The 12,854-nt window shown below is 33.9% G+C and overlaps 1 protein-coding gene across 3 annotated transcripts in view; it reads left to right on the plus strand.

Annotated features, from left to right (window-relative positions):
* PBX3 (PBX homeobox 3) overlaps nt 1–12,854 on the plus strand; it is a 213,763-nt gene that overhangs the window by 162,907 nt on the left and 38,002 nt on the right. For all 3 annotated transcript variants that reach the window (XM_012771919.2, XM_012771923.3, XM_012771920.3), the window contains exon 3: nt 2,036–2,277. In XM_012771919.2, coding sequence (XP_012627373.1) covers nt 2,036–2,277 — 242 coding nt within the window. The remainder of the gene's footprint in view (nt 1–2,035; nt 2,278–12,854) is intronic.

The following is a 12,854-nucleotide window of genomic DNA, read 5'->3' on the forward strand; positions in this document are numbered from 1 at the left end:
AGGCTGAGGTGGGAGAATCACTTGAGCCCAGGAGTTTGAGGCTGCAGTGCCTGCCACTTTACTCTAGCCCTGGCAACAGAGTGAGACCCTGTCTCCAAAACAAAAAGAAACCCCACACATTTCCAGGGGAAGCACCAGTGTCTTTGTAAATACAAGAAAGAAACAACAGACACATAAAAATTGAGTTTAAAAAGGTAAAACTTAAGAAACTCCCAAACAAATAATATAAAGTGAAACAGAACCCAAAGAGCAAGATAAGAGATTGCTCAGTAAGACCTCACTGTGTGCCAAATGCACAAAAACTTGGTATGCGAACTACAAGCATGTCCAGGCCATGAGATTTTAACATTTATCAAAGTGAATCAAAAGGGAGAAAAATCAAAAATGTTAAATTTAAAATACCAACTTAACCAAAATATGACAGTTCTAGGACAGTATTAATCAGTTCCTTTTAGTTCTGGAAGAAATAGCAAATACACGTTTGCCTATCTTCTTTAATTATCAGCAATGTGTTGATACAGATTTTATCTTATAAAAGAGTTATCTAACTTTTTGTTACCCTAAATGAATGTATTGTCCTAGTATATTAATAATTTCCAAAACTTCTTTATTTGCCTTTGAACAGACAAAAGATACAACTTTAAATTATGGTGAGTTAGTTTTATTATCCGGTTAAAATTATTCTGAAGTATATTTTTAAATGAAAGTGACAGCTTTAAAGTGTTTTGGGGGAGGAAATTAAACTGTGTTTGAGTCAAGACAACCAAGAGCTTTGTCATTCTGTGGGTGTCATTCAGGGCATCTAGGAATGAAATCTGTTCTTAAAAGAATTGGTGGTAGGTTTAGGTTAGCATACAAAATCACAGAGCTGGTGATCAGTTGAGCACTTGGCAGCTTATAGGTGTTACTGTCATGTAAGTTACACTAGACACAGAGTGTGCACCACTGTGGATAAACAACAACAGGCACAGACGCAAAAGGCAGAATCCAAACGCAAACATGCAAGATGCCAACTTCCTTTTCCCCCCTTCCTCAAGAAGCCTGTAACTAGTGAGTGGGGAACCTGCTTTTAAACAGATTTACAGAGGTTAATTGGGCTGGGATATTTTAGATTATGTTACACATTAATGAAAATGCTGATTTTGAGCTGTCATGACTCCAGTGCTTTTTATACCATGATAATTATTTTAAAACTTTGTCTTCTGTGTTGTTGAAAACATCTTGGCAGAAAGCCTATGTGACCTGATTAAACCTATGAATTGTCAGCTGTGATCTATAGTACTCAGAAGAGGTTGCTGACTGGGCGTCACTTAAGAAGTTCTTGATTTAAAAGCAAAATTAGATTGAGACTACTGTGCCCATCATTGTATTGCCATGTGCTTAACAATATTCATTTAATAATATACATATTTAAATATAGATAATTGCCTCATAAATATATGTATTTCTCTCTGAAATTACATGATGGAAAAGCTCATCTATCTAATCCTGTTTATTTTCCAATTTTGGTTATAGCTTATGAATTATTTTATGGGAATTTTAATTCTATTTTTCCAACTGTAAAGAAAGACAGAATAACCACCTTTTTATGAGTTTGTTTTATATCCTTGCCATTATTTTCTTTCTTTCTTGAAATCTTTAATTTTTTACCCCCTTCCCATTTTATGCTTTTAAGCTTGGATGATTAAAATATTCCAAGAAGCTAGGGTTACCTTTTTCTTCTTTTTTTCTTTTCTTTTATTTAAATGTGACCTTATTTGGAGATAGAGTTACCTTTTTCTAAGGATCCAATCTGGGGTAAATTGTGTGTGGGGAGGGGAGGGAGATGTTAGAAATTTTGGGATGCATGTAAATAATATCTTAAATAATTTTCATATTCAAGCTTATTGATCAAATGTGAACAATGAAGTTCTCAGTGAATTATAGTGCACTGATGTTGTTTGATCATTTTCTCAAATAAAATACTCACACTGTTTGTCCTCTGTTTCTTGCTTCTTCTCTCTGTCTCTCTCTCTCTCTCTCTCTTTCCTTGAAGGTCTCAGCATCAGAGGAGCCCAGGAGGAGGACCCTCCCGATCCCCAGCTAATGAGACTGGACAATATGCTTTTGGCAGAAGGGGTTTCAGGTCCTGAGAAAGGTGGGGGATCGGCGGCAGCAGCTGCAGCCGCGGCAGCCTCTGGAGGTTCTTCAGATAACTCTATTGAACACTCAGATTACAGAGCCAAATTGACCCAGATCAGACAAATCTATCACACAGAACTGGAGAAATATGAACAGGTCAGCAGCCGCCACTCTCATAGTCCTGCACAAACCCTCTCTTGCTCTTCTGTTATACTGTGCTAACCAATCCTGAGGGCTGTGAGGGGTAGGTATTAACACAAAGAGCAAAATAAATACGGTCAATGCAAAAATCCAAGTGAATTGATGGATTCATGAAATGAATACCCTTTGAGATTTTGGAGGTGAAACTATACCTATTTTATCCCATCTACTTGTTTTAGTTGTATTCATTTTGTCACATATACATGCCCTTGCTACCACATCATTCTTCCCCTCTAACCTCACCACTTGGTGCTCTTCAGAGCTCTGTATAATTAACATGTATGCACTGGCCGTGTTCATAAGCTTTAACAACTTTTGAAGGGAAGCGTTGCAAAGTGAGGTTTTACCAGAATCCTCCTGGGAATTAGTTCTTATGGAATTTGCGAGATTATAGGGAACTTCACAAAGTATGCAGGTTCTGGCATGTCTCTCTGAGGTTGAGACTTCTCAGGATAATTATGGGTACCCTGAGACAGGGAATACTAAGTATTGTATGCTAAATTCCTGATTAGAAAGAGAATATGGGTTAAAAATCCTGTCCTCAGCAATTATATTTAACCATACTTCACTGAATCTAAGGTATCTTTGATTTTAAGCTGCGTCATTGTTTTATGTACCACCAAGAAAAATTAACACTGCCATTTTAACCACAACATGCCATTAATTGTAAAATCTTTCCAAACTTTAGAGATGTTAAAATGTTGGGAAAAATAAGTGAGTCTTAGAGTCAATGTAATAAAGTAAAATGTTGATGGTTCATTTTATATATAGCTGCTTAGTTTGAGGAATTCTCATTTAATGAAATTTCTTATTTGGAAGGTAATTAAAAAACCCATTATTATGGAAACTTTTACATGTACACAAAAATAAAGAGAGTAGTATTAGGTTGAATCCTATTAAATTGCCAAGTTTGGGGGTAAAAAATAGTTGAATATGGTAATTTCCTAGGGTTGAACCTAAAATAAATAGCCACCTGGATACCCATCACCCAGATAGACAGTTATCAACATTTTGCCAATCTTATTTTGTCTATCCCTACTCCCCCTTTTGGTGGAGTATTTTAAAGCGAGTCTTAGATATCCTATAATTTCACCTGTAAGTACTTCACTGTTTAGGCAGGCGCTTCTTAAAGTCCATACACGTTAGTGTGAAGTGGGGATCCTGGTGTGTTTTTTGTGGTTATTTCTTAAAAGATTTTATTTTTTTTAGAGCTTTAGGTTCACAGCAAATTTGAGAGGAAGGTTCAGAGAGATCTCACATACCCCATGCCCTCACCAATACATAACCTCCCGCATTATCAGCATCCCCCACCAGAGAGGATGAACCCCCACATTGACATACCAATATCATCCAAAACCCATAGTTTACATTAGGGTTCACTCTTGGTGTTGTCTATTCTGTGGGTTTGGATAAACGTATAATGACATGTATCTACCACTATCATACAGAGTATTTTCACTTCCTAAAGAGCCTCATTATGCTATTCATTACTCTCTTTTTCCATCACTTCCTCCCCACTAATCTCTGGCAATCCCCAATCAGTTTTAATAACTGATTTTTCTTCCAAATTCCTTGTATAGTTTCAGTTGTATATGTTGGTTTTTTCCCATTGCTTTTTCTAACATTCTGGATATGATGGTATTAAACAAATGGTTAGTTCTATCCCACAGGTGAGTGTGTTTGAGGGAGGGCAGAAAAATTTATGTAGCTTTATGTTAACATGTAATGTCAATTATTAATAATACTATAAGATGTTTTCTATTTTCTGAATAGGACTTTCTGGGATCTAAAACTATGTCTCTAGTTTCATTTGTAGGAATAACTTTTGGTTAGAAAATGTGCAAATAGGAATTTTGAAAAAATTATCTTGTGTATGTACAGGAAAAAAATGCAGCTTTCTGATTTGACATATGAATAATTGAGAGTAAACAAAATAAGTCATGGTTGAAAAGGTTGCCCTGAGCATAAACAGTAGAAAATGGTTCTAATTTGTAGTATAATCCTAATTGTATAACTTTATGCTAAAACATCTATATAAACTGACTAGGTAAATACCACCAGTCACACCTTTCATGGAAAGATGTATATTATAGGCCAAATGGCCTCAGTTTTTTGGCCAAGGAATTAAGGTGATTCCTTACTATCTTCTGTTATGTTTCTTTATACCTATTTCCTTACTTTCTCCATATAGCCCTATTGGAAATTGAGGGAAACTGGCATCAGTCAATGGCAGGGTTCTGAGCCTCAGTTTCAGAAATGCCCCAAGGAATTCCCAAGATGATTTTAGGCAACCTTAGTCCTGTTTGATAACAGAATCAAATTACTAGGGGTTGTTTTGTTTTGTTTTGGGGTGTTTTGGTTTTGGCTTTAAAATATACATGTACACATAAGGCATTTTTTAAAATTTTTGAATTAAATATCAAATTAGGAAATAGTGACTTAAAAAATGTAATCATAAATCATTTCTGAATATAATCAGTAGCCTAATAACCATTTTAAATATATGTTTCCTTTCTCATGTTTAATATAAAGATGGAAAACTACAGACAGAGTCAGCAGAATTCTAATTTACAAATTTTCTCCTGTTCTAAATTGTTTTAGAAATGATATAGTGGCATTTAATTCTCTTGAGTTGTCTTTTAGGGGCTGGCTTTTATAGCTCTTCTGTCTACAGTTCTTCTAAGTTTTTAGGATTAATAAATTTTGACACAAAACAGTCAACTTTCCCTTGGATTTCTTTGGGGTACAAGGGCTTTATCTGGGATGGACCTTTCAAAGATATGCTTTGGTATTACTAGAAGGGCTAAACAGAACTAAATGAGGTGAATGGGTGGCATTTCTAAAGTAGATGGTATTGTAATTTCTATTTTATAGATGAGAAAATGAGACTCAGAGAGGTTAAGTGGTTTGTCCAGTGTCACACATCTAGTTAGTGTCAGAATCAGACATTGAAATCAGTTTCTGACAATATGTCATCCTTTTTCATTGAATTTTGCTGCTACCCATGTAGAACTGGAAAATAATTCAAGTACATTCTGGTTTTCTCTGATTTGCCCGTGTTGGATTGCATTTGAAATGGGAATAGAGCATATAGAAAAACAACTATTTTGATTACTTTGCAGAAATTATGTTTTTCCTCCTAAAAGTGAACATGGTTAGCATGTCACTTCTGAGTGACAAAAAGCTTATTAGTAAATAGGAAGAACATATATGTTAAGGCAGAGGCTTCATCAGAAAATTGTGTTGAGTCTTTCCCTAAAATAAATAAGCTACAATGGAATCTTAAAGTTATTCACTCTACTGTGTTTTGCAGTGAAGCTATAATGAAAATGTATCTGAAGCCTTTTTAGATTTAGATTGCTATAAAATTAACAAACACCACCACTGCAGTAAATTAAAGTACCTTATAAGCACAGCCACATTTACAAAGCTAGGCAGACAGACTAGAGCTACAGTTTGAGCAAAATTAAATCCAAGCTGCAAGGCTCAGTTTTATGTGTGTGTTTTAAACATGGTATTGTCTTTAAAATCCTGTCTTTTCCCCCCAGAAAATGTTCTTTGATCATATGTCTCTATTACATATGCTTAGATTTAGTGATTCTTGATGATAACCATCTAAATTCATTTATAAACGTTTTGAGATATTAGGCATGGGATATATATTACAGTAAGGTTCTTGAATATTACTACCACCCAAAAGGAAACAAAATTATTTTATTTTCTTGTTGATTCCTACACCCAGTAGGAATATGATAATTTTACAAAGCTTGCAGCAAACAGTCTTATAAATACTTCATCATGGATACATTGTCCCCCTCTTAAGCTGAGAGACAAACCTGCTTGCTTCTCTGTCTTCTTGTCGATTAACTACAAGTTTTGTGCCTTTACTGTACTTTGCCAATATGTTCTTATGATTAAAGGCCCAACTATTAGAATAGGTGAATTATTATGAACTTAATTAAGCCAAAGATCCTAAGAAGCCTTGTTTTTAAGAATTGAAGGCTTTCAATTGAGGGGGTTTTGCTTGGTTCCTCTACTTGTTAACCAAGAGGAAATGGGCACATTGGTTTTTGCAAATGAGATTTGACTTAGACATTTTTTCTCAGTTAAAAAGGAAAAGATATATCATGTTCTATACAGCTCTCCCACTTCGCTTCTACCAGAAGAAATGCATGTACACAGGCAATTCACTTCATAATTTACAGCTGCTATAATAGAGATGACATATTGAAAGCTATCTACTATAATTATATTGAAATACATTTTTGCTGAAGGCAAAAGTGTTGCAAGGGTCCCAACCCTTCCCAAGCATCTGGGAACCTGCTTTCTGAGTTCACAGATGTCTTTTGAATTCACCCTAAGTCAGGCAAAGCACTGGAACTAAACATATACTCTGAATGTGCTCAAGACCAATCAGGTACCATTTACCTACTAGAGGACTTAACAGATTACAGAGAATTGTTGAGGGAATGGAGAATGGGTACAAAATTTAAACCATTGTAAAGGCATATCTTTGGATTTGCTGGCAAAATCACCTTTGCTTGTAAAGGAATTTTATTTTTATCAGGTTAAAAAATGCTGATGTTATCACATTAGGAATTTTGCAGCCTGCAAACTCCTAATTCTGTTTTTCTCTTTCTTCTTAATAGTTAAGCAGGATAGACAAATGGATACTACCTGGTGTAAAGTTTATATTTCGTGTTCCCAAGCAAGGCTTTGCCATTCATTACTCCAAGGAAGTTTTATTTCTTATTGGCTTTCATGCCAGGCCTTTTCCTTGGCTGGAAGGAAACTTTTTTTCCAAGTTACTAGTTTATTGGCTCTACTTATCCATGACCACAAACTTGATTAATAAAACAAACTGTTTTATATTTGAATACTCTGGGTTTTTTCCAACTTGTTTGGAAGCAGCGTTTGTATTTATTCAGGCAATGAGAAGGCAGAACTATATTAGGAAATCAGAGTATGGACTTGCTTGCAGAATAACGACACAAAAAATAATATTAGTTTCATAAAATTATCAAGAATTTGTAGATTTAATAAGCATTCAATAAATTCATACTCTATAATAGTAGACTAGTTACTTACAAGGTTATAAAGACGTCTAGAAAATGGTTGCATTGCAAATTTGAGAGGCATCTACTTTTTTAAAAAGAGATTTATTTTTTATCAAAAGTGGACTTTAGAATAGGGGATATTATGATCTGTTTACAGTTAGCTTCTCTTGATGGTTACAAAAGACCAATTTGGTTTTTAGATCTGATCATTGAACCATTATAAAACTTACTCTAAAATCAGTGCTTGCTCACTTCCTGATTTTAGTTTTACATTCAATGATGTGAACTTAAATGCAAGAAGGAGATTGAATCTTGAATCCATAACTGAAAAAAAGTACCACCACAAATAAAGAAAATACTGAAAACTTTAGTTTTGTATATAAACCAAATAAATACAAATATCAAGGAGATAGTTTTACTAGCCAATAAATATTATTAAAACATTATTTAAATCCTAAATCCTCAATGATTACTTAGTTTGGATTTTTAAGGAGAAAGGAACAAATGGCAAAGGAGAAAGTTTCATAATAAGAATTGATTGAAAATATTTTTATTAGATGGAACCTTCCATGCTTTATATTAACTATGTTATTGCAATGTATGTTTTAAATGCACAAATGCAAACTAAGTAGTTTTCAATAATTGGATTAAATGAAAAAGAGATTTCTGCTGATCACTAATCAGAAACTTCAAGGAATCAATACTCTTATTTCTCAAATATTCCACTTAACAAAGGTATATCTGCATTTATATTATGGACATGACCAGAAAGTTCTTAACTGCTAATTTCACTTGGAAAAACAATAAGGCAATGAAAAATTTCTCAAATGTCTATTTTTATAATATACTCTTATAGGTATAATGGAAGAGATGATAAATATTTAAAGTGAGCATTCTACATTATAAACAGCACTGATACTAGTATGTGGTTGGGTGCCCCTTCCAAACAACTCTGCAATATTTGATCATTCTTATTACATTTATATGTTTAAAAAATGTATACCTTTTAAGGAGAAGGAGATGAGGCAGTACTGTGCTCGGCTCTGAAACTGGTACAGAAGATGATTCTGTAAATGAGGCTGTAATTTACTTTCAGTGTTATAAAGGAAAAAAAATCACTTTGCCTAAAGTGTATGCATCTTTCTTAAGGGTGTACCCAGATTTTAATTATCTAGATGTAAATACTTAACGAATTTTACTTAGAGTAATGAGCTAAAGTGCACACTACATAAATGAGATGTTCTAATTAATCATGTATGAACTACTGGTTTAAAGAAAAGCTATGTGAATTCTGTGAATGTTGGGCTATTGCCAAATTGCTAATCAGCATTTGCATTCATAGATGGCTTCACTTAATAAGTTGTGAGACATTCAGCAAATGTTTTAGGAAATTATTATGAGTTTTTAGATGCAGAAACTTTTTTGTTTTTAACCCTTTTTTCTCCTATGAGCCTTTGGCTGCTTCTTAGAAACCACAGACAAACATTCATTCTGGAGAGATTAAAATCCAGCCAGACAAAAACTAAGAGAGTTGACATCTCAGGTATCATTCACATAGGAGTCTTGAATTATTTACTAAGGCATACACTCTGTCATAAATATATGTTATCATCGTGAGGGAGCTAGGTTTGTAGGAATTAGCAATGTTTTGTGTGCAAATTAAAAATGCTCTGTACTCCAGCACAGCATTTCTCAAGGTTTTCAACCTTAGGACTTAGAATCTTAAAAATTATTGGAGACCTTCCTAATGCTTTTGGATTGGTGGGTTATGTCTATCACTAATTATTGTAATAGAAATTAAAACTAGAGAAAAACATGTATTAATTGATTTATAGATAACAATAAGCTATTATATGTTAACCTAAATAACTTTTTAAAAACACTGTTTTCAAGAAAAAACTCAAAATTTAGTGAGAAGAATGGCATTGCTTTTCAGTTATGCAAAACTCTTTAATGTTGGGCTTATTAGAAGTCAGTTTGATTCTCATATCTGCTTCTACAGTCAATCTGTTGTCATATGGTTCAAATATATGAGGAACATTTGGCTTCACACAGATATGTCATTGGGAAAGACAGGAGTGTATTAATAGCCTTTTCAGATAATTGTGGATATTCTTTTTTGGTATTACACCAAAACTTGACAAATCATAGTTTTATAAAAGTTAGTTACAATATAAAATCTGAAACCGTATCAATTATCTTTTTGTACTGTGTTGCTTTAAAATCCATTTGTCTCGTTTGCACTTGATTGGATCTTCTACCTGTGTGTGCTTTTGTAACATCATGCATTGATCATTTCAGAAATACAGGTTCACAGAATTATGCATATCTTCCCAATGTCAACACATTTCATTATATAATATCAAAATATCATGTTTATTAATATCAACTCTCAATCAGAAAGTCTAATGTGATACTGTTAAGCTCACAATGGTGGATACAAGTGTTCCAAAATTCTGATTTTCATTTGAAAACTCAAATTTTACCATTAGCACAAATTCTGTCAGCTGTTCTCAACATGATGGGCTGACTTGTTTCATTTTTGAGAAAATATCTGCTGAATGCCCAACTCTGAATAATCATAATTTATCAAAATTGTTTCAAGTAAGAATGATGTTTCGTGAGAAAAATGACTTAAGCTCACAACTTAAACAACCGTACAAAAATGCTTTTTCTCAAGGCAATCATCCTTCGATAACGCAGTGGAAGTGCCTTTACTTTGCTTTCCATTTTGACACACAAAATATTAAGGACATACTCAAGGGTTGAGATGTAACAAGATGAATAATTTCTGCTGCTTCATCAAGGACATTCCTAAGTGAAACTGGCTTTTATTGTGTGTGTGTGTGAATGTGTAGTGGTGAATAATAAAAATTATATATCAAAGATTCCCTGATGCAGTGTTTCCTAAAGAGTTTTTCTTGGCATATTGGTTTGCAAGGTGCTTTAGAGCTGTGCTGTCCGATACAGTAGCCACTAGCCCCATATAACTAGTGAGCAATTGATGCCTGGCTGGACTGAATAAAGTATGCTGTAAATGTAAAATACATACTGGATTTCAAAGAGCACCCCAAGAAAAGAATGAAATATCCGATTAACAATTTTCAAGATTGACTATGTGTTGAAATGTTAGTATTTTTCATATATTGGGTTAAATAAAATATCTTGTTAAAATTAATTTCACCTATTTTTAAGATTTTTTTAAAGTGGGTACTACAGAATTTAAAAATTTCATGTGTGACTCACAATATATTTCTATTGGACAGCATTGCTCTAGAGATAAGAGGTTTTATGGCCAAATTTGTCTGGTAAAAATTGGATATATTCTTTCTCCTTGAAGATGTATTACGCATATTGGGATAGAAATACTGAGGAATCTTATAAAGAAAAGTCTTTTAAAATTTTGGTTAATCCAGCAGTTCCCAAACATACTGTAATTTTGGACCATCTGTTAACATTCTGTGGAACTCACTATAGAACTATAGAATTTGCTAATCCCAGTTTGAGGAAATAGTTCTAGTTCAGTTTTCTTTGTTTTACTGATCAGAAAACTATGGTGTAGAATTTGTCAAATTATATAATATGGAGATTATATAAACGTTTCCTTAAGGAAGGTTCAAGAAAAAAAATACATGCATACATTTCTTGGCAGGGCGATCACTTGTTTTCAATTTGGCATAAGATAATTTAAATTGATAATATAGTGCAGGGAAAAAAATATTTTTTTGGCTTAAAGAACAGGAATTTATTTCTCACAGTTCTGGAGACTGGAAGTCCAAGGTGACAACAGAGCCAGTCCTTGGTGAGGGACCTGTCTTTGAGTTGCAGATGGCCACCTTCTCAATGTGCCTTCTTGTGATCTTTCCTTGGTGCATACAGTGGGGAGAAATCAAGCTTGGTACAGAGAATCTTAAATTTACTTTTTAAAATTTTGGTTTCATCCTTGAAGATAGAACGACTTTTGGTTTTAGTCTTAAAAAATTCCTTAATGTTTTACTGTATCATAACCTAGGACAATAATTATTAACCTTTTTAAATTATGGACTATCTGTGAATCTAAAAACAAAAACTTCAGAGATTCTCCCCTCAGAACTATGCATGTCATACAACTTCTATAGGATTTCGGAGGGTCATATATATTCTAAACACATCCATGGGCTTTAGGTTAAGAATTCTTCATTTATGGTTCAGGGATAATGAATTTATGGATTTTAACCAACATTACTCTCACTCTTGAATTGTAGTATTAAAGCCCCCCAATCTGTAGATTTTTATTATATTGCTCAATTCTATACTCCAAAGAATTCCATAAGTATAACATAGGGTCACTACTCAAAAGGAATGTAATATTTCTTAAGGCTTAAAACATCTTTTTACAAAAACTTTTAATAAATGTAAGCAAGACTCCTTTTACCTCACCTTAGAAATATTTATAGAAAAGCTCTGTGAAAGCTTAGAGTAAGTGAAATACCCAGTGTACTTGAAAGGTTAGTTCTCTAATGAGCAGTTAGAAAAACCATCATGTGCTATATGTGAGCAATGTTCAGGAGATCTATAGGGAAGTGGACATTATTAGAGCTTTAAAATGTATTCTGCCTTGATCAATGATTCTTCTGTCTGCTCACCCTACCAGGGGCACCCGTGCAGTAAGGTGCAGAATCTCCCATCCTGTCTTTTTAAGGAAAATGCCAAAAGATGTTCTTTTTTTTTTTTTTTTCAGGAGTATAGACTGATGCCTTATTTACTAAGGCAGTAGTGGATTTCAGTGTAGGCCTAGTTACAGTTTTATAGAACAAGAACATGGGTGAACTAAAAGAGACAGAATTCTGAGGATTATTAACTAAAAAGTTTGAGACCCAGATCTCATCCTTATTTTCCTGTTGCTCCTCCCCTAAAGAGTTGAGCTGCTTTACGTGGGTGATTTATATCCACTAAGGGCCTGCACTGCAGCTAAATTATACTAGATCACTGGAATGCTTGGTGTGCAAGGCCCTTGTGTGCTAATACAAACCTGAATCCCCTCTTCTTCTCTACAGATACTGTCTTTTCCTACTTGATATTCTCTGAACTTGCTACATACTGTTATATCGAGGGTTTTTCTTGTGCCTCGAATTCCTCCTGACTTCCATCTTTATGAGATCCTCCCCATTCTTAAAAACCCAAATCATGAAGCCTCCAGATGAGAATACTCTTTCTTTGGAACTTAAGAAGCACTTATTAACATCTTCCTGTTAGACCGTGTACTAACTACCTTGTATGAGAATTAATTTTTTATATACTTTATCTCACCAAAGACCAGGTCTACATCTTGTTTATTTCTGTGTCCCTTTTAGCACTTGGAAGAGTTTGAACTTTGTAGTCATTCAGTAAACATTTGTTGAATAAATGGAAAACGCCAGAGAAAATAGAGGGTACTTAGTATTAACAGTTAACATAAGTTTTTGCTTATATATAGTAATTGGTAGGGAGCATGAT

Source organism: Microcebus murinus, chromosome 12, assembly GCF_040939455.1.
Source record: "Microcebus murinus isolate Inina chromosome 12, M.murinus_Inina_mat1.0, whole genome shotgun sequence".
In the NCBI taxonomy this organism is placed as follows: Eukaryota; Metazoa; Chordata; class Mammalia; order Primates; family Cheirogaleidae; genus Microcebus; species Microcebus murinus.